At 43.9% G+C, this 22376-nt stretch overlaps 1 protein-coding gene and 1 pseudogene across 1 annotated transcript in view; one reads left to right on the top strand and one right to left on the bottom strand.

Moving 5' to 3' along the window:
- Window positions 1-7616: 7616 nt before the first annotated feature.
- LOC125353037 lies at window positions 7617-9124 on the bottom strand (annotated as a pseudogene).
- An 11768-nt stretch (window positions 9125-20892) lies between these two features.
- Window positions 20893-22376, top strand: part of Gcnt2 (glucosaminyl (N-acetyl) transferase 2 (I blood group)) — an 80039-nt gene continuing 78555 nt past the window's right edge. Inside the window, exon 1 of the mRNA XM_048348490.1 lies at window positions 20893-22354. Coding sequence (XP_048204447.1) covers window positions 21436-22354 — 919 coding nt within the window. The 5' untranslated portion in view covers window positions 20893-21435. The remainder of the gene's footprint in view (window positions 22355-22376) is intronic.

Here is a 22376-nt window from a genome sequence, read left to right as displayed (position 1 = left end):
TATTGCATTGAATTTGTAGATAGCCTTTGGCAATATTGCCATTTTGATTATATTAATCCTCCCAATCCAGGAGCATGGGAGGTTTTTCCATTTCCTTAGTTCTGACTTAGTTTCGTTTTTCAAGCTTTTAAAGTTCTCATCAAAGAGGTCTTTCACTTCTTTGGTTAAGGTTATTCCTAGGTATTTTATGTTTTGGGGGGCTATTGCAAAAGGAGTTGCTTTTCTGATTTCAGCCTCGGTCTTCGGGTCATTAGCATAGAGAAAGGCTGTTGATTTTTGAAGGTTTATTTTATATCCTGCAACTTTGTCAAAGTTTTGGATCAGCTCTAGTAGCTTGGGGGTAGAGTCTATGTATAGGATGATGTCATCTGCGAAGAGAGAAAGTTTAACTTCATCTTTTCCTATTTGGATCCCCTTTATATTCTTTCCTTTTTTTTTTTTTTTTTTTTTTTTGCCAGTAATGGGGCTTGAACTCAGGGTCTGAGCACTGTCCCTGGCTTCTTTTTGCTCAAGGCTAGTACTCTACCACTTGAGCCACATCACTACTTCTGGCTTTTTCCATATATGTGGTGCTGAAGAATCAAACCCAGGGCATGCACTTTTGTACTTTATACCACTAGGCCACATTCCCAGCCCTCTTTTTTTTTTTTGGATCCATAGCACCACTTCTGGCAGTTAATTGGAGATAAGAGTCTCACAGACTTTCCTGCCTGGGCTGGCTTTGAACCAGAATCCACAGATTTCATCCTCCTCAGCAGCCGAATTTGGGGTCCAGCTTATATGGGTCTCAACAAGGAAACAAAGGAGTAATAAACAGGGTATAGTTGCTCAGGGGAGCTAGGAGTGGGTACTTGTGGTTAGGTCCAGAGTGGAATGTTCCACTTGAATTCTCAAGGCTGAGCCCTGGTGAGAGTGGTCTGCCTGCCTGCCAGCAGCATCTAGTGCTTTGCTTCACCTGGGAGAATAAGGCGGGAGTCAGTCCTTCAACATCTGGACTGAATTCTTCTCTTGCCAGATGCAAGGACCAAGAACAACTTAGCTGTGCTAAATTTCAGGTACATATTTGGTGCATTGGCCAGGAACTTGGGGGTCAAATAGGTCTTTTTTTTTTTTTTCTTCATCAAAAGGCAACATTGCTGACTTCACTCAAGAATGAAAATTGGTCCACACTCTGGTGGCTCACACCTATAATCCTAGCTACTTGGGAAGCTGAGATCTCAGGGTCTCCGTTCAAAGCCAGCCTAGGAATATCTGTGAGCCTCAAAGAAAAAGCCGGAAGTGGCACTGTGGCTCAAAGAGCACAAGCCTTGAGTAAAAGGAGCACAGGGACAGCACCCAGGACCAGAGCTCAAGCCCTAGGAGTGACAAAAAAAGAAAGAATGAATAAATGAAAATTGGGAGAGATACTCTGTAACTGGGGTTAACTTTCACTCCTTAGTCTTCAGGTGTCCACATGGCAAGACTTGCTTTTCCCTTCTGCAGAACCAGCTTAATAAGGAGCCTACTCAGGCTCATAGGATAGCTTCCTCTCAGCCCAGCCATCTGGTTTCCCAGAGCCTCTGTCTCGTGTTTCTGTGGTCAGGACTTTCTCATGACACAGGAAACTCTGTATGTGCGTTGGGGAGAGTGCCTTGTGACTTCGCACACAGTGGATACACTCCTTGCCTAGTGCAAAGCCAATAAATAAAACCAGAAGAGAAAAGGAAAGAAAAGTTTGTTATTTGTAGCAAGTAAGGAGTGTACTGGAAACTAATCCCAAAGAGAAACCAGAACTTTAGACCCCAGGCTCAAACTCCAGGATTTCTACCCACCAGAGCTGGCCCCTCACTCCCATAAGCCGAATAAGGAGACATAGAAAAGGACAGAGAAAGGAGGTTTTATTATGTGGCAGCCATAGAAATATAGCAGTTCATAGTATCTTCAGTCATCTTTGGGATACTAGCATAGCTATATGCTTAAATAGATAGGGAACAAGAAAAAGAAAGGAGAGAGCAAGGAGAAAAGATACACAAAAATAGTCTGGTCATAGGTATATTCAGAGGTGGTAAGAAGTAGCATTGTAGTAGATGTTGGCATGGGGCATCTTGATGCTGTTTTTGTTTTTCAGTTTACTTCTTGGTTCTAAATTTCTGAGCCTGGAATCTTTTAAAAGGCATTCCTTTTTTTTTTTTTTTTGGTCAGCCATGAGGCTTGAACTTGGGGCCTGGGCACTGTCCCTGAGCTCTTCAGCTCAAGGCTAGCACTCTACCACTTGAGCCATAGATCCACTTCTGGTTTTCTGGTGGTTAACTACAGATAAGAGACTTTGAACCACGATCCTCAGCTCTCAGCCTCCTGAGTCGCTAGGCTTATTAAATGGCTTTTATAAATTCACTTTTTCATCTGAGGTTGCCCTTGGAGGACAGTTGGTAACATCTGGAGACATATTTGGTTGTCACCACTCCTGGCATGCAGTTGGTGCAGGCTAAGGCTGTCTTACAATTCACAGAACATCCCTAACATTAAAGGATTATTTGGTGTCAAATATGAGTAGCTCTGAGGCTCAGATCCACTTTAGGCAATAATGACATCTGGCTCATGAGAAGCTGTAGAGCTGCAAGCTGCTATATTCCTGCTTTCCAAGTGGATTTTTCTAGTGGGACAACCATTCTTGGGAACGTAAGTCTGTATGGATCTCTCACCATAAGTTCTTACAATAGCTGAATGCCATTAAACATGCATTAGCAAATGGGGGAAGGAGCCTGCACTGGTGGCTCACACCTGTAATCCTAGCTACTCAGGAGGCTGAGATCTGAGGATCATAGTTCAAAGGCAGCCTGGGCAGAAAATTCCATGGAACTCTTATGTCCAATTAACTATCTAAAAGTCCAGAAGAGAAGCTATGGCTCAAGTGTAGAGCACTATCCTTGATCAAAAAAGCTCAAGGACGGGCTGGGGATATAGCCTAGTGGCAAGAGTGCCTGCCTCGGATACACGAAGCCCTAGGTTCGATTCCCCAGCACCACATATACAGAAAAACGGCCAGAAGCGGCGCTGTGGCTCAAGTGGTGGAGTGCTAGCCTTGAGCGGGAAGAAGCCAGGGACAGTGCTCAGGCCCTGAGTCCAAGACCCAGGACTGGCCAAAAAAAAAAAAAAAAAAAAGCTCAAGGACAGTTAGTTCAAATCCCAGGACTGGCAAAAATAAATTAATTAATTAATAAAACTTTTTGAGGTAATTTGACCAAAATGCCAGGACATGGTAAATATGGAAAGACAGTGGGCAATGGTGATGAAGAAGGGTTTGGGTTGTCGTTTTTTTTTTTTTTTTTTTTTTTGCCAGTCTTGGGCCTTGAACTCTGGGCCTGGGCACAGTCCCTGAGCTCCTTTTTGGCGCAAGGTTAGGATTCTACCACTTGAGCCACCGTGACACTGCCAGCTTTTTCTGATGATTAATTGGACATAAGAGTCATCAGACTTTCCTGCCCGGGCTGGAATCATGATCTTTGGATCTCAGTCTTCTGAGTAACTAAGGTTACAGGCATGGGTCACTGGCCCCAGCAAGGAAGGGTCTCATTAGGTATTTTCCCTCATGCTGGAGACCTGAGCCAGTGGGTGGTAACAAACCTAGCACACTGGGCTTCTTCTGGAGTTTATAAGAATAATTTATTTACACAAGATAACAAAGGATCTAGAGGGCATTCATACATATGAACGTTGTTAGGATTAGATGCCCTTCAAAGGTGCTTTGAATACACCCATTGGCTTCAGTCACATGGGTTCCAAATCATTTTTATTTCACTTTGAATATATTTACCTACTCCTGATAAGTTTAACCCATGTGGAATGTTTTCACCTCTTTCAACATGCAAATATTTTTCCAAGCTCTTTGTAAAGCACAAATATTTTTATTAGGCTGCCGGCTGAGAGTAGAAAAGCCTTTAAGAACAGATCTCATGCATGTAAGATAATCCCATTCAGTATTCCATGTGACCTCCCGCAGATGATCGAATTGCAGGATTTTGCATTCTGAAGTCCTGGCTGTGGGACGGAAGGAAGAAAATGTGTTTGCAAGCAGCTGATGGCACTAGAAAGGAATGGCCAGCCGTCAAGATCCAGGTCACTTTCCTTTCCTGGCAGCATTTTTCTTCCCTCTTAAACTGCCGTCTAAGTTCCATTCTATCCTGTCATGGGACTGTCTTTAGCATTCCGTTTCTCTTTTGGTGATACTGGGGATTGAACTCAGAGCCTTGTGTTTGCTAGGCAGGTGCTCTACCACTTGAGTCACACCTCAACCCCTTTTATATGTAATTTTGCTTTCCAGATAAGGTGTCACAACATTCTCCAGGCTGGCCTGTAAACTCATGATCTCCCTAACTCCACCTCCTGAGTAGCTGGATTATGGGTATGCGTCACCAGTTCTGGTGTCATTTAACTTTTCCGAACTAAAAAACAAAACAGTGCTCAGGCAAATGACACAAAGGTAACTTTAAACAAAAATGATTTAAGTTTTATTTGAGTGTGTCTAGGACTTTAGGACACTCTTGATTTGTCTCCTATTTCTTTTCTTTTCTTTTCTTTTTTCTTCTTTGCCAGTCCTGGAGCTTGGACTCAGGGCCTGAGCATTGTCCCTGGCTTCTTTTTGTTCAAGGCTAGCACTCTACCTCTTGAGCCATGGCGCCACTTCTGGCTTTTTCCATTTATGTGGTGTTGAGGAATCGAACCTAGGGCTTCTTGAATGCTAGGCAAGCACTCTACTGCTAAGCCACATTCCCACCACCACGACTTTTGATTTGTAAGATTCATTTCTAAATGGGACAGGAGCCCAAGTGGTGTATGAAATCCTGGATGCGATCTCCAGCCTTCGTCTGCTCTCTTGGGGTACAGCCCTCCCGGCCAGCATACTCTAAAGGATCACCAGCAGGAGCCCAACTCCAGGCCTGGCTTGCTTTTATCCCTAATCTCACCTGTTTCAAGTCTCATATTTTCAGGATCTGTATAGTAATTGGTTTCCTAATGGGATGTAATGAGGTATAAAGAAGCTATCAGGGGGCTGGGAATGTGGCTTAGTGGTAGAGTTAGGCTTGCTTAACATTCACAAAGCCCTGGGTTCGATTCCTCTGCACCACATAAACAGAAAAAGCCGAAAGTGGTGCTGTGGTTCAAGTGGTAGAGTGCTAGTCTTGAGCAAAAAGAAACCAAGGACAGTGTTCAGGCCCTGAGTTCAAGCCCCAGGACTGGCAAAAAAAAAAAAAAAAAAAAAAGAATCTATCAGTCAGCCTTGTTAGATAATAACTTAAACACTGTGTCTTCTTATGGAACCTCTTGTTTTTATTTTTTGGGATTTTTTTGTTTTGTTTTGTTTTTGGTGTCTTGGCTTGATCTCTAGGCCACAAACTCTCACTCGGCTCTCACTCTTACTCATGACAGGTACTCTTCCACTTGAGCCATACCTCCAGTCCAGCATTTTGCTAGGTAATTGGAGATGCAAGTTTCTCACACTTTTCTGCCCAGGCTAGCTTGAAACCTCCAACTTCCATTCTCATCCTCCTGAGTAGCTAAGAGGACAGGAATGAGCCATCAGAGCCAGGCTTACTGGTATCTTTGTGGATATCTCAGCTAGCTGGCTTCTGTGGGCTGATTGAGTTGGATAGACTTTTACTGTCCCTCAAATGTCACATTGAGGCATGCCTTGTTGTATCTGTGGAGATTGTTCTTCCCTTTGAGCTGCTCACAGGCAAGGGGGAATAAAATGATTCTATGGCATGAACATTCTCCCTTCCTCTTCTCCTCCACCGGCCCCAGTCTTTTCAGCCCTCCTGAGTGAAAGAATAAAGCACGCTGAGCTATTCCATCTGAGCTTCTCTGAGCAGAGCCACTGCATGGCAGCACTGTCTCACCACAGCTAGGGCCCCGAGGGAGCCAGGCTTCCCAGGGCATTAGCCACACTGGTAGCTGGTAACAGTGAACAGGGGCAGGGCAGGCAGCAGTGAGAATGTTTACCACGTGTCAGAGTTCACACAAAGTACACATTTTTAACACAGGTATCCACAAAATCACCTTGATTGTTTTCTCCTTATTTTACAAAGACTGAAGCAGAAAGGTAAACTCACCTGCTCAGGTTACATAGCTAGGAATCAACTAAGCCAGGATGGAAATCCACACAAATTCCTATTTTCTCCTCTCTCAGGGGATCAAACCCAGGTCATCATGCATGCTAGACAAGCACTAGACCACTAAGCTACATGCTCAGCCCCGCACATATGTCTCTTTTTAGCATCCATATTCTGCTCTCACCAAATATGATGTCCATGTAGCATTCACCAGATCTGAAAAATAAAGCAGAGGGCAAAAATGGTACCATGCCTCCAACAGCCACCTTAATTTGTTGGAAACCTTTGGTGTATAGTTTGGCTGTCCCCTGGCACAAAGAAAAGGAGGCAAGCTGGACTAAATTCAGTGGTAAATGTTTACTCTGAGTGAGGGGCTGACAATACAGTGCTCAGTAGACAGGACTAGTGCCCCATGGATGGTATTAGAGTAAGTAGAAGAAGAATTTCAGGGAGCAGGAAACCCCATTAGGGCAAAAGAAGTGGCTCCCAACACAGTCTTGGGAGGGTCAGAAAGGCTCATCAGAGAAGCTGGGTTGCACCATGACCTAAAAGGAAAAGAAGTCATTCAGAAGAGATAGAGGGAGATAGAAAAGATAGAGTTGGAAGGCCTGTGAGCTGAAGAAAAATCAGGGTTGAGATCTAGGTGTAGTGGGATATGCTTTTAGGCCCAGCTACTCAGAAGGCTGAGACAGGAGGATCACATGAATCCAAGACTTCCAGGCCAGCTTGCATATCACAGCAAGATGTGTGTGTGTGTGTGTGTGTGTGTGCACGTGCACGCACACATTTATATATTTAGGTTTAAGACCCTATGCTACCGTGTGCTCATTAAATAGCAGGTAAGTCAACATGTTCTTTGGGCTTCAGTTTCCGTGTGTGCGCGCGCGCGTGCGTGCGCGCACGTGTATGTTGATTCTTACCTCCCAGGTTGGAGTGGTGAATGTTAGCTGTCATTCAGTTCTACTGTTCTCCATTTGTCAGCTGCTTGAATGAGTTGGGATGAACAGTCCATACATTCCCTCCAGCCTGGAAATACTCTGGAATTCTTGATCTTTCTTTTTTTAAATTAAGCTATTGAGCCATGGCTCTTCAGTTGGGGGTGCTGTTACTATCACCAATGACCTACTACTTCAAGACAAGTGACTGTCCCAAGTTGAAGAAGTGTCCTTTTTGTTCCACGGAGCCACCAGTGGTTGTAATGGTCACCTCTTCTAGAGTTGCAGGATGACATACGCCCTGTAGGCATACCACCCTGAGATGGCAGTCTTTATGTGATTGACTTGGACAGAGGTGCCCAACTGTGCTTGGCTGGTATTCAGTCCATCCACTGGCCCATGATTCTTTTTTTTTGGGGGGGGGGGCTTTTATATTTGTGTTTATTCTTCATTTAACTTTTAAAAACACTACTATAGTTGAATATTACAACAAAAAACAATAGCAAGTAGTGAACTTATTTATGATTACAGTCCTTCACACCATCACTATTGCATTTAAAATGCCAGTAGTGGGTGCTATTCACTGGCTCTATTATGAGGTTTGACACTGAATACCACCTCTAGGGTGATGTTCATCATCCTCGTAAGCTTCTCCATTATAATGGTGTCGTCTTTCCTGATTTGGATCAAAATCCACAAGTTTTATCTGATCCATTTCATCAGTCTCTTCTACTTCCTTCCTCTCAGGAAGGAGTTTTTCCAGCAAAGAGAGTTTGTCAGGAGAGAGGAAGCCGTTTTCAGCAAAGTTTACCTTAAACTCAATGATTAGGCGGCCCTTTTCATATGGTTGTCGGTAAAGTGGCATGCCTTCATTTAGCACACTTTTGATATCTCCATGCTTGACTTGGATGAGAAGTGATGATTATGGTTCAGCTGTCAAGAGTGAAGATTGGCTTATGGAAACCACACAATGCTTCAGCCAGTTGTATGTCCATACACATGAAAAGGTCTTCTCCTCGTCATGTGAAAACAGCATGGTCCTTCTGGTCTAATATGTTAGGTCCTCTCCCTGAGGGCTCCATGTAGATGCCCCCACCTCATTAAGTCTCCACCCAGTTACCTGGGTAACCTGCAGACCTGGAGGCAGTTACCTCCCCTTTCCCTGAGGTCACATCCTAATCCACCTGGCCACACCCCTTGCCCCTGCCCTAGATATAAGGCAGGGCTGGGTGGGGGTCTCTCTCTCTCTTTCCTTTCTCTCGGGCCATGGATCATCTTGGCCACAGGCCAGCAGTTCGGTAATAAACTAACTTTCCTGCCTGAATACTGCATGGCGTTCTCCATTACCGGCTACCTACTTTAAAAAACCTAACATAATACAATGATGATATCTCCAGGCTCCAATCCTGGTTCTTGGTCTCTTCACCATGAAATGTTATCTTCTGGCCATCTTTCATGCCTTTGTCAATGTGAACTTCCAGAATCTTCTCTCGAACTATTTTCCTTCCATTGCAGATTTTACATCTATCTTTAGGACTGATCCTTTCTCCATGGCCCTGGCACTCCATGCACACAGACTGAATTTGCTGAACCATTCCAGGTCCTATCTGATGAATTCGTATTCGCATCCCAGTACCTTGGCAGTTGGGACAGCACTCCACTGCCCCTTTTTTTACCACCACGGCCGTCACATTTGTCACAAATCACATTCTTTTGCAGAGCCAGTTTTCTTGTTGCACCATTATATAAATCTTCTAAGGTAACTGAGAGCTGATGCACAACATTTTTACCTCGCCTTTCTCTCTGCATCTTTGCTCCTCCTCTAAAACACATATCAAAGATGTCCATGGGGGAGCCAAAACCGTCACCTGCTCCACCCTCCTTAATTGCCTGTTCTCCTCCTTTGTCATATAATTCTCTTTTCTTGGCATCAGAGAGAACCTCATAAGCTTGAGAAATCTGTTTAAACTTTTCTCCTTCATTTGGATTCTTATCAGGGTGGTACTTCAAGGCTAGTTTCCTGTAAGCCTTTTTCAATTCTTCCTGGGTGGCATTGGGTTTGACTCCCAAAACATCATAGTAAGTGGTTTATTTCACCATTTTCTAGCCAGTGCGCGGGCTGGGGCCTATGAAGGAGCATGTAGCTGTGCGCAGCTGGGGCAGCTGCTGCTCCTCCAACCTCTCTCCGAGTGTTCTGGAAAGTTCCTGGCCCATGATTCTTATTCTCAGCTCCACCTAGTCCCTTCAGTATCAAAGAAGAATTTCAGATTTGGAATGACTCCCCTCCTCTTCAGTGAATTCTTGTTGAATTTTACACCTGTCTGAAAAAGATGTTATTGCCAGGCATTGGTGGCTCACATCTATAATCCTAGATACTCGAAGTCAGCTCACACAGGAAAGTCTATGAGACTCTCATCTCTAGTTAAACAACAAAAAGCTTGAAATGGAGATGTGGGTCACGTAATAGAGCACTAGCCTAGAGTGAAAAAGCTAAAGGAGAGAGCCCAGGCTCTGAGTTCAAGACCCAGGACCAGTACAACAAATAGAGAAATATATATGTACATAAACAAATACATAAATGTGGAGTTATTAAGGATTTCTGCAGACTGAGTCTGGACCTGACTTTGGCAATGGTGTGAAGCCAGACAAATGATAAATGAAGAAGAGGTTGTAGGAAAATGAAGTGGAAGGCATTCACACTTATCATGGGGCTCCTGGAATCTCAATAATACTTTCAGTCTTGTCTACCAATTATACAAAATTACCTGGGAGTGGGAAAAGTCTGCAATGCTTTACTCCTCACAGAAGTCTGTGACATGATTGTGATGGGGGAAAAGGTCTTGGGTGAAAGTGGTATCATGGAGACATCGAATTTGTCAATAGGACTTGATCCAAAACCACTAGATAAAGAAAGTTCTGTCCAGAGACGAATCTGCCTTTCTTCCAACCTATGTCATAGTTGTCCAGAAAAACTCTGATATATTCAAAAGGCTGTCCAAGGCCATCTACATGCCCCCAAATCTCTACTGTGTTCATGTAGATGAAAAGGCCACAGTTGAATTCAAGGAAGCTGTGGGACAGTTACTCAGCTGCTTCCCAAACGCTTTCCTGGCTTCCAAGATGGAACCCATGGTCTATGGGGGGATCTCCAGGCTCCAGGCAGACCTGAACTGCATGAAGGATCTGGTGGCTTCTGAGGTCCCCTGGAAGTACCTCCTCAACACCTGTGGGCAAGATTTCCCCCTGAAGACCAACAAGGAAGTCTTGTGGCAGCTGAAAGGACTTAAAGAGAAGAATATTCGTGGGGGGAGAGGGAGAGGGGGAGGGGGAGGGGAGAATGAGGGAGGAGGTAACAAACAGTATAAGAAATGTACCCAAGGCCTAACATATGAAACTGTAATCTCTCTGTACATCACTTTGAAAATAAATAAGAAAAACAAAAACAACTACCAAAAAAAAAAAAGACAGAGAAGAATATTACTCCAGGGATGCTTCTTCCAGCATCCCCCAGCCGGGGTTCTCTTTTCATCCTGTGGGATAGACTAAAAGAATCCTTACTCCTCACCATCTAACCTTTCACTTTGGCTCTACCTGTGTGACTTTTACAAAGAAATTTGCTCATTTTGTTCTTAAAGACTAGAGGGCCCTTGATTTATTTGAGTGGTCAAAAGAACTTTTCTCCTCATGAACACGAGTGACACTAAGCACAATTCCAGGTATGCCAGCCAGGTATTAGTTCTACATGAAGTTAGCACTGAGTGTGGTATGGTAGTGGTGGTGATGGCGGTGGTAGTGTGTGTGCGTGTGCATGTGCATGTGTGTGACATAGAAAATGTTCTTGAAGCCTGATGCTGGTGCTTCACACCTAGAATCGTAGCTACTCTGGAGGAGGCTGAGATTTGAGGATCATGGTTTGAATTCAGCTTGGCAAGAAGTTCCATGAGACTCTCATCTCCAATTAAGCACCAAAAAATGTCAGAAGTAGAGCTATAGTGCACCAAAAGCTCAAGGCAGCAGCACCTAGGCCCTAAGTTCAAGCCCCAGACCAGCCCCCCACCCCACTTTCATCTATATCTCTGTCTATCTGTCTGTCTGTCTGTCTCTCTATCATCCATCCATCTGTCCATCTGTCTGTCTGTCTGTCTGTCTCAAGGTGAATTGTCTCTGCTTGGGCCATGGCTGATTGGAGACTGGGAGCCACTGCAGGCCAGGCTGACATGATTCCTCAATCTAATCCTTCATGTTAAATCCCCTACCCTGTTCTGGGTAAAAAAATAACCAAAACCAAAAAGCAAAAAGCCCAACTTTTTCCTTACACAATTCAGTCTTGTGGCAGAAAATCTGGGAACTGCAGAAAAATGTAAACAAGAGAGTCAAAAGTACACACGAAATGAACTGACAATTATTTTCCTCTTTCTTTTTGTTTGCCTTATGTAATTTCCATACTCACTATGTAATTTTGTATCCTGCTACTTTTACTTAGCAATATAACATAACAATTTCTAATGACTGCATTGTTTTTGATCATGTACTGCATTGTTTTACATACACACATATACTCACGAGTAGGAAGTGGTTTTATTCCAACATAGTAAAAGGTGTAGAATTGTATGAGTAATTTTTAAATTATACTAACAATATCATTACTGATTGTTGCCTTTTTAAAATATACTTTTGCAAAAGGTACAAAATGCCAGACAGGGACTGGGAATATGGCTTAGTGGTAGAGTGCTTGCCTAGCATACATGAAGCCCTGGGTTCAATTTCTCAGCACCACATAAACAGAAAAAGCCATAAGTGGCACTATGGCTCAAGAGGTAGAGTGCTAGCCTGGAACAAAAAGAAGCCTGGGACAGCTCAGGCCCTGAGTCCAAGCCTCAGGACTGGCAAAAAAAAAAAAAAAAAAAAAAAAAAAAAAGCCAGACAGTGAAGAAATGGAGTCACATGCTAAGGAGAAAGCTGAATTGTTTATCTGTGCCTAACATAGGGCAGCAGGGGATGAGAGAGAAGAAATCCAAGCAAGTCCATTAAAGTTATTTTTCTAACTGGGCACTGGTGGCTCACGCCTATAATTCTAGCTACTCTGAAGGCTGAATTCTGAGGTTCAAAGCTTAAAGCCAACACAGGTAGGAAAGTCCATGAGACTCAAATTTCTAATTAACTAGCATAAAGCTGGAAGTGGTGCTGTGGCTCTGAATTCAAGCATTTTTCTACTGGATCTTACTGGTTCCTTTGGCTTTCCCTTCGGAGCAGGAATCCATTTGAATGAAACACACATCAAAGTCTGAGAGATATCAGCCTGGACCTGAGGCTATGGGATTTCTCCCTAGGAACTAAATGTGAAGGCAGAACCTTAAGTGCAAGAGATTGGACACAAGGGATCCAAGAGCTAGCTCCCTCTATGAAAAAGGCAGCTTTTAAGAGGCTAAAATGAAAGAAAGTCCCAGGAAAATAGCAGGAAATCATCATCCTGAGCTCTATGTCAGAAGGCCCCACGGGGGGGCGGGGTTCATACCCAGCAGGGTAGTAACTATGCGCCTGAGCAGATGGCTTCTGGTGACAAGAGTGAAGTTAGAAGCTCTCCTAGAGGGAGGGTTCGGTCTCACTGTGTCCCTCATACCTCGCTCTAGGATTCCAGACAGCAGCTGGTCCCTGTGGATATGTGTTTTCTTCTCTGAGGGCAAGGTTTGGGGGAGACAAACCTACCTTTGGAGGCAAAATGGCCTTTGCACTTCAGCATATCTATGTTTGTAGTTTTACTTAGAAACACTGCAGCTAACTCCCTTTAACTAGATTGACCGTCTCCTTGTAGAATGGTTCTGGGCAAATTTACCTTGCTGGGGTCTCAATAGAGACTAACTGTGGAAAACTACCAGAGGGAGGAAACAGGGAGAACCTGGTCTCCTCCAAGGCATCTGTTTAATCTCTTGCTGCTTTGAGAACCACGTGGGCTTGTATTCATTTTGGCTTGTATTTCATTTCTGAAGCCTAGTAGAGTGCCTGGCATAAAGTCAGCACACAAAATAGATTGACTGAGTGAATGAAACACTGGGGGATGTAGCAGACTTATTTACTTAGTCAGTTTGTTCCAGTACTAAGACAAACTCAGGGCCTCGGTGTTGTTCCTTAGCTCATTGTTCAAGGCTACTAACACTCTACCACTTGAACCACAGCTCCACTTGCAGCTTTCTGGTGGCTAACTGGAGATTAAGGTTCTCACAGCTTTCCTGCTTGGACTAGCTTCTAACTGTGATCCTCAGATCCTAGCCTCCCAAGCTACTATGATTATAGATGTGAGAAACTGGCACCAGTGAGATTTCTGTTTGGTTTTGGTGCCAGTCCTGGGCCTTGAACTCAGAGCCTGAGCACTGTCCCTGGATTCTTTTTGCTCAAGGCTAGCACTCTTCCACTTGAGCCACAGCGCCACTTCCGGCTTTTTCTATATATGTGATGCTGAGGAATCGAACCCAGGGCTTCATGTATACCAGGCGAGCACTTTACCACTAGGCCATATTCCCAACCTTACCAGTGAGATTTCTGTTTGTAAAGATTTTTCAAAGCTGGGTGCTGATGGCGCATGCCTATAATCCTAGCTATTCAGGAGGCTGAGACCTGAGAATCTCGGTTTGAAACTAGCATATTCATAGACATGCATGTCCCAGTACTAAGATTTGAATTCAGGGCCTGATCACTGCTCCTTAGCTTTTCTGCTCAAGACTAGTCTTCCTCCATTTGGGCCACAGCTCCACTTCTGGCTTTTCAGTAATTAACTGGAGATAAGAATCTCACAAACTTTCCTGTGTGGGCTGGCTTCAAACTGCAATCCTCAGATCTCAGCCTCCTGAGTAGCTAAGATAACAGGCCTGAGTCATTGGCTCCTGACTCAGACTGTGGTAGATCTTTGTGCTATGTTCTCTGACCAGCATATTGCAAATGGAAGGAAGAGAATTCCTAAAGGTTATTCTTGATCAGGGGCTCAACATCTCACTTCAAAATCATATCAACAACTAGCCGGGAGTGGAGAGAAGAGGAAAAAAAGAGCAGACATCTGTAGTGGGAGGAAATCAAGTCACCCCTTGTTTGGGCCCTTGTTCTATAGTCTCCCCATAAACCCACTGTCTAAAATACACCTAACATAGTCAAGTACCAGTGGCTCATGTCTATAATCCTAGCTAGTCTGGAGGCTGAGATCTGAGGACTAAGGTTCAAAGCAAGCCAGCCCAGGCAGGAAAATCTATGATTTGTATCTCCAATTAACCAGCCAAAAAAATAGAAGTAGAGCCACAGACCAAGTGGTATAGTTCCAGCCTTAAGCAAAAAAGCTAAGAGAGAATATCCAGGCCCTAAGTTCAAGCCACACTACTGGCCCAAAACTAAAGCAAATAAAATAAAATACACCCAACCTATAAATGCATTCAACCTTTAAAATACACCCAACTTATAAGAACCACCCAACTCAAACTTGAGTAAAGTTAGACTGTTAAAAAGTTTTCAGGTCAAGGTTCAGACTTCTTCTTTAGCATTTAAGGCATTTCAAGCCTGGGGTTATTCAGGAACTTTCAGTGTGCAAAGAGAAGCCCTAAAGTACCTGTCCTCAGAGTACCTGAACTCTACCTGTCCTCAACTCTGTCCTCCAGCCTCAACCTTACCTCGCAGCAATGACACTTGAGTTGGCTGGGTTTGGAAAGATTGTCTCCAGGCACCTGAAGTTAAGCAATGCAATTCCGTAACTTTCCTCCCAAGCCCTTTTTCTTTCCCTGGGGCTATTGCACTGGGCAGGCCTGAGCTGGGGGGAGTGGCTATAGGTACATGTGTTAACTCGTGAATCTTCCAAGAACACAATGTTGTCTTGCTTTGGACTTCAAGGTTTGATTCCCCGAGCTAGGAAGGAAGCTGGAGCTGGGAGTTGGAGATGTTGAGTTCACTAAAGCATCCCTGGCAGTCTTTGAGGAAGTTGTCTTCTTCACTCAGTCAAAATGAAACTGACTTCTATGAGATAAAATTACTCATCCAGGGGCTCCAAGCCTACCAAGAACAGCCTGGTTCACCCAGATACTTTCCCACTTCTTAAACCAATTTCCTGGCTGCTTTCCACCCTGTAGCTTTAGGCCATTTCCTGTGTAGTAAAGAAATGTCTGGCCTGGTGCTGGTGGCTCATGCCTGTAATCCTAGCTACTCTAGAGGCTAAGATCTGAAGAACATTGTTTGAAACTAACTGTGGCAGAAAAGTCCTTGAGACTCCGACTCCAATTAACCACCAAAAAATAAAAACCAAAAACCTAGAAGTGGAGCTGTATGTGGCTCAAGTAGTAGAGTACTAGCCTTGGGGGGAGAAATCCAGGAGAGCAAAGCATGGTACTGAGTTGAACAATCATTAATATTCTAAGTAATTCAAGAAAGAGAAAGGGGGCTGGGAATGTGGCTTACTGGGAGAAGTCTAGCATGCATGAAGCCCTGGGTTCGATTCCTCAGTACCACATAAACAAACAAACAAGCCAGAAGTGGTAGAGTGCTCTACCCTTGAGCAAAAGAAGCTCAGGGACTGGGCCCAGGCTGAATTCAAGCCTCACAACACACACACACACACACACACACACACACACACACACACACACACACACACACACACACACACCCTAGAACCAATTTAATCCAAGCTATTGTCTAAGACACTGAAGAAGTTTCTGTGGTTCCTAACTGGGGCATGCAGGTAATGCCATTATCAAATGAATCTGTGAAAAATACTTTGGGTATCCTGTGGTCCATGAATAAGTAAGACAAAGGTGATGACGCTTTTTCTATAGTCCGTGGCTGAAATCATACTTTAAATGCACATATCTTCATGTAATAAAACAATCTGGTTGATGTCCTGGGATGAGAGTTATAGTGCCATAAGGAGAAATTAAAAACACTGTATAGATTAGCTGGGTGTGGTGAGGTAGCCCGTGCTTATACTAGGCAGGCACTTGGGGACCGCCCCTAGTAAAAAGTTCTCCAGACTCCATCTCAACCAATGAAAAGCTAGAGGTGTTGGCATGGGCCTAGCATCCCCGTTTCATAGGGAAACATAAATGAGAGGATAACATGCGAACCCCAAGCAGAAAGCACGTATGTCTTGGGTTTTTTTTTTTTTGGCCAGTCCTGGGCCTTGGACTCAGGGCCTGAGCACTGTCCCTGGCTTCTTCCCGCTCAAGGCTAGCACTCTGCCACTTGAGCCACAGCACCGCTTCTGGCCGTTTTCTGTATATGTGGTGCTGGGGAATCGAACCTAGGGCCTCGTGTATCCGAGGCAGGCACTCTTGCCACTAGGCTATATCCCCAGCCCCATGTCTTGGGTTTTGTTATTTGAAAAATAACAAAAGAAAGGAGCTGATGTTGCAGCACAAGTGGCAAAGCACCTGCCTACAAACGCAAGAATCTGAAGTCAAACCCCCAGTACCACCAGAAAAGAGTACGGATGGACTTCTGAAACATAAATATAGTCCCTGCCGTTTATTGACTGACTAACCTTCAGGTCCACGCTGGCTCCGGATTTCTTCAGAACCCTTTACCCAGACAGATCACTGCCCTCAGTTTAGAATTTAGGGTGCTAATTTTGATCTAATGTTCAAGCTGGGAATCAGCTCTGTTCTGAGTCATTCATTACCATCATTTTCCCCCCTCCTACCCTTGGGGGTTATTTCAGCCACACAAAAGAGCAAAGAACTCAGAATTTAGAAGCAAGATTGTAAGAAGATAGATTGCAAAAGTTCATTGGAAAAGCCAGAGGGTAATACAGCATTTCTAGTAAGAAGGGAGGAAATTCCTCTGAGTCAAAGCACTTACAGCAGAAGTTGATTGCCTGCCCTGTAACCAAAGCCAGTAAACTATAAAGCCAAGGATCAGGCAGGGGATTTGAGATGCTCTAAAACCTGCAGTCTGGGAGATCGACCTGAACCGGGATTTAGGGGATCGCCAACATAAACAGAATGAAAGCAGATGTCATACACTGAATAAATTAGGAGCCACGAGGTAAGAACGATTTGACTAGTTCTGACAAGCATAATTAGACAATGATGTCTTCATTTAGCCATCCCTGAAGTCAACTTAATTTAAAGGGGGCCATTACTCCTAGAGGGCTACTAAAAATGAAATAGACACTAAAAGAATTTGAGCCATTGTCTATATTAAGAAAGTAATTTGTCCCAAAGCATTCTAGAGGGACCTATGAAAGATAGATGAGGAAAGAGATGTTTGGGTTGGTTGAACTCTATGGTAAGGTGATGTCATTGACAAGATTGTTGGCAGCTTGGTTACAAGAATCTGATTCCTAAAACAACTGCAGACAGACAGTTCTAGAGAACTTCCCTTTGTCATTGCTTCCTGAGCTCGGATGCACGTCAAGCAGATTGGCCACAGTTTCATTACTGGGTGAGCTCTCAGCTGACGTGGAGAATTCGAAACCAACAATGATTCAAAAACAGTAATTATGAAGACAATGCCTGAAGAAAACTAAGCAGCACTGTGGACAATGCTACTTTACAGCCCAAGGTTTAAAATGTAGGATGCACGTCAATAAAAAAATAAATTAATCAACATAAAGAAGTAGGTTATCGGTCTGGGAATATGGCCTAATGGCAAGAGTGCTTGCCGCATATACATGAAGCCCTGGGTTCGATTCCCCAGCACCACATATATAGAAAGTAGCCAGAAGTGGCGCTGTGGCTCAAGTGGCAGAGTGCTAGCCTTAAGCAAAAAGAAGCCAGGAACAGTGCTCAGGCCCGGAGTCCAAGGCCCAGGACTGGCCAAAAAAGACGAAAGAAAAAGAAGCAGGATGTCAATGGTTCTGGTGGCTCATGCCTTTACTCCTGGCTACTCAGGAGGGTAAGATCTGAGGATCATGGTTCGTAGCCAGCCCCGGCAGGAAACTCTGTGAGACTTTTATCTCCAATTAAATCACAGAAAAAGTCAGAAGTGGCACTGTGGCTCAAGTAGTAGAGGGCTAGGAGCTCAGGGACAGTGCCCAGAGCTCAAGCCTCAGGACCTGCAAAAAAAAAAAAAAAAAAAAAGAAAGAAAGAAAGAAAGGAAGGAAGGAAGGAAGGAAGGAAGGAAAAAGGGAGGAAGGATGTAATATGGCATCTTCTATAGACTTTTGTTTAGTTTGATTTGATTTAGTGTGATTTAGTATGGTGGGTGGGGTATATAGTAAGCAAGCACTCATTCACTGAGCTACACTTGGGGATTCCCCTATGTTCTTTTTTTTTTGTCGTGGGACTTGAACTCAGGGCCTGGGTGCTGTCACTGATCACTGATCCTTTTGCTCAAAGCTAGCCTTCTACCACTTGGAGGACAGCACCACTTACAGTTTTCTGGTGTTTAATTGGAGATAAGAGTCCCACAGTTTTTCCTGCCAGGGCTGGCTTTAAACTTCAATCCTCAGATCTCAGCTTCCTGTGTAGCTAGGATTACAGGCATGAGCCACCAACATCTGGCTCCCTGTATTCTTGGTAAAAACAGAATGTGTGTGTCTTGGGCAAAGGGTAAATAGAAATACCAGATAAGAAGGGAGAGATGTAAGATATCTATGATTTATATTATCTCTAATTAGCAGGAGTTACTGAGCCGGGGAGGTACTGACCTGGGTGCCAGTGGCTCACATCTGTAATCCTAACTACTTAAGAGACTGAGATATGAGGATCAAAATTCAAAGCCAGCATGGGCAGACCAATTTGAGAGACACTTATTTCCATTTAGCCAATGAAAGGCCAAAAATAGAGATGTAGATCAAGTGGTACCATACCAGCCTTGAGCAAAAAAGCTACATGAGAGCTTAAAGCCTTGAGTTCAAGCCCCAGGACCATGCCTCCCCCTCAAAAATGAAGAAGGTATACTTGAAGTAATAAATAGGTATGTTGAATATGACATATTAATAAACACAAATATATATCTATCTTACAAATTCTTACTTGGTATCTCTCACTAATGTGATCGAGGAAATTGAGAAGTAAAAGTCTGAGCATTCAATCTATCAATATCTGGTTGTCCACCTTGTACATTAGGAATTAATTAGGAATTAGAAACACATGAGCCACAGTACCATCAAGAGCACTGGTATGCTATGCAATTGGCTATCAAATAATATACAGCTGGGGGGACGGGGAAAGGGAGGTGAGACCTGTGATCTAATTGGCACAAACTCACAATGTGAACAGAGGCAGGAACTGAGTACTTCTCTTGAATTGTGAGAATGGAACAAGGTGTGTGTGTGTGTGTGTGTGTGTGTGTGTGTGTGTGTGTGTGTGTGTGTGTGTGTGTGTGTATATACTTGTTTGCTTTCTTTTGTTATTGTTTTTCTCTCCTTAGGTCTAAGACCAGGACTCAAACTCAGTACCTGCCAATTTCTCTCATTGGCCAGCACCCTACCAACTAAGCTATGCCTCCAACCCCTCTTCTTTGCTTTCATTTTACTACCTCTTCTCTCTCAAGCTCATCTGTTGCTGGACAAGACAAGATGATGAGCTGCTTTTATAAGTTATCTCGTGTTTATTCTCATGATGGCCCTATAATGGCAAAATTATTATTACTGTGTTTAATTTTGTCAGTATTATTATTGGAGACAAGGTCTCACTATGTAGCCCAGGCTGGCCTCAAACTCAAGATCTTCCTGTCTACACCACATCTAGTCTATTATTATGCATAATGGAATGAATACACCAGGACCAGGTGGCTTACACCTGGAATCCTAGCTACCCAAGAGTGAGATCTGAGGATTACAATTTGGAGCCAGTCTGGGTAGGAAAGCCTATGAGACTCTGATCACCAATTAACCAGTATAAAGCTGAAGTAGAGCTAAGCAAGCAGTTCATTAGCCTTGAATAAAAAAGTTAAAGGGCCAGCACCGATGAATCATGTCTGTAATCCTAGCTACTCAGGAGGCTGAGATCTGAGAATCATGGTTCAAAGCCCAGGCAGGAAAGTCCAAGAGACTCTTATCTCCAATTAACCACCAGAAAACCAGAAGTGGTGCTGTAACTCAAAGTGGTGGAGCCCCAGCCTTGAGTGAAAAAGCAGTGGGACATCTCCAAGACCCTGAGTTCAAGCCCCATCACTAACAATTAATTAATTAATTAAATTGAATTAAAGGATGGCACCCCGGTCCTAAGTTTAAGCTCCAATATTGGCAATAAATAAATAGGAACAAGTACCTTTTAAAGTATTTATATATCTGAGTTGTGTGTATTATCATTAAAAATGGAGATATCGCCCCTTTCCTACCTCGCTAGGCATCAGAATAGATCCTACTTGAACAAAGACACTAGCTAACATCAGCCTCCATGAAATTTTGGGGGTGATGATAAGCTTTAAAACACATTTCTTGGCCTGGGATGGTAGCTTAATGGTAGAGTGCTTGCCTAGCATGCATGAAGCCCTGAGTTTGATTCCTCACTACCACACACACAAAAAAAAGCCAGAAGTGGTGCTGTGGCTCAAGTGGTAGAATACTAGCTTTGAGCAAAAGAAGCTCAGGAACAGTGCTCAAGCCCTGCGTTCAAGTCCCCCAGGACTGGCAAATAATAAACAAACAAAAACCCTCACACATTTCTTTAAAACAAACATATTCATCGAAATGTGCCAGCGATTTTTGTATAGGAAGTCAGATAGTGAAGACAGCTTGCTAATTAACATGATTATTTTGTTAGAGGGCTTTCTCTGAAAGCAGAGATAACTAAGACAGTATGATTTAGCACCACAGCTAGTCTTCTGTCAGGTTTTTTTTATTTTTTAGCATACTGAGCCAATGGGGGGAGGTTCAGAGAAGGAGTGGGAGGAGAGAGAGGGAGACAGAGTGTGTGTGTGGAAAAAGACAGGGTTAAGCAAGTTATTTTTAAGCAGGACATTTTTTTTAAAATTGACAGAATATCTCTCCAGGCAGTGTTCACATGTTTCCAACTGAAGCTTTTAACTTGGCAGCTTGTTAAAACAAACAAACCCAGTCAGTTGAATGCAATGATTAACAGGAAGCCAGGCGCAGACCACAGTCACCAGCCTTTGGCTAGGAAAAGAAACTGGGTTTGAAATCCTACCATGGCGATGACTTGCTTGCTGGTGGGTCACCTTACCTGCTAACCATTCTGCCACAAGGATAGGTAAGGCTCAGGACCACGGAGCCTCCCTGAGGTGGTATGCTTCTATGTAGGGACAGTTTGGGACTGATTGGGAGACTGGGCAGAGAAACTGCTTTAGAAACATGTCAAAAGAAAATGAAAATGAGAAAAAGTCATAAATGAAGATAGAAGGAGGAAGAAGAAGAAAGAAAAACAAACAAACAAACAAGGATGACCCTGGTACCAGGAGAAAACGTGAGTTAAATCCATCTATACTCTGGTCAAATCTCCAAAGACATTGAACTCATTTCCTGCTTTCTGACACGATGGGTTCTTTGAAATACTATCTTTTCAGCCTTTCTCTTGTTACGGCCCTGACTTTATTTATCTACAATAACAAGTTATGGGACAAGAAACATTTTATGCGAGCAGCTCCAGCCAATTCTTCACTCTTAGCGGAGATCTGTCTTCAGATGATTGAAGGGGAGGGGTTTCACCTCACGGAAAACGCACTGAAGACCACCCACACTGAATCCACTTGCCACCAGTACAGGGTCCAAAATCATTATATAACAGAAACACTCTCCAAAGAAGAAGCTGCCTTCCCTCTGGCGTTCACGCTGACGATCCACAAAGACTTCAGCACTTTCGAAAGGCTCTTCAGGGCCGTCTACATGCCTCAAAACGTCTACTGCGTTCACGTGGATGAGAAAGCCCCACCTGCATTTAAAAGCTCCGTGGGACAGTTACTCAACTGCTTCCCAAATGCTTTCCTGGCTTCCAAGATGGAATCTGTGGTCTATGCAGGGTTCTCCAGGCTCCAAGCAGACCTGAACTGCATGAAGGATCTGGTGGCTTCGGAGGTCCCCTGGAAGTACCTCCTCAACACCTGTGGGCAAGATTTCCCCCTGAAGACCAACAAGGAAATCGTGCAGTACCTGAGAGGATTTATAGGGAAGAATCTAACCCCAGGGGTGCTGCCCCCAGCCCACGCCATCGGGAGGACTAAGTTTGTCCACAAGGAATTGCTAGACAGAAAAAATTCCTATGTGCATAAAACAGCAAAGCGAAAAACGCCTCCTCCACACAACATGACCATTTACTTTGGCACTGCCTATGTGGCCCTCACAAGGGAATTTGCTAACTTTGTCCTCCAAGACCAGCAGGCACTGGACTTGCTCTTGTGGTCCAAAGACACTTACAGTCCTGACGAACATTTCTGGGTGACACTCAATAGGATTCCAGGTATGTGTCTTTCTCTCCATCT

Source organism: Perognathus longimembris, chromosome 6, assembly GCF_023159225.1.
Source record: "Perognathus longimembris pacificus isolate PPM17 chromosome 6, ASM2315922v1, whole genome shotgun sequence".
Classification (NCBI taxonomy): Eukaryota; Metazoa; Chordata; class Mammalia; order Rodentia; family Heteromyidae; genus Perognathus; species Perognathus longimembris.
The sequence above is the reverse complement of the archived record's forward strand: the minus strand, read 5'-3'. Positions and strand labels throughout refer to the sequence as shown.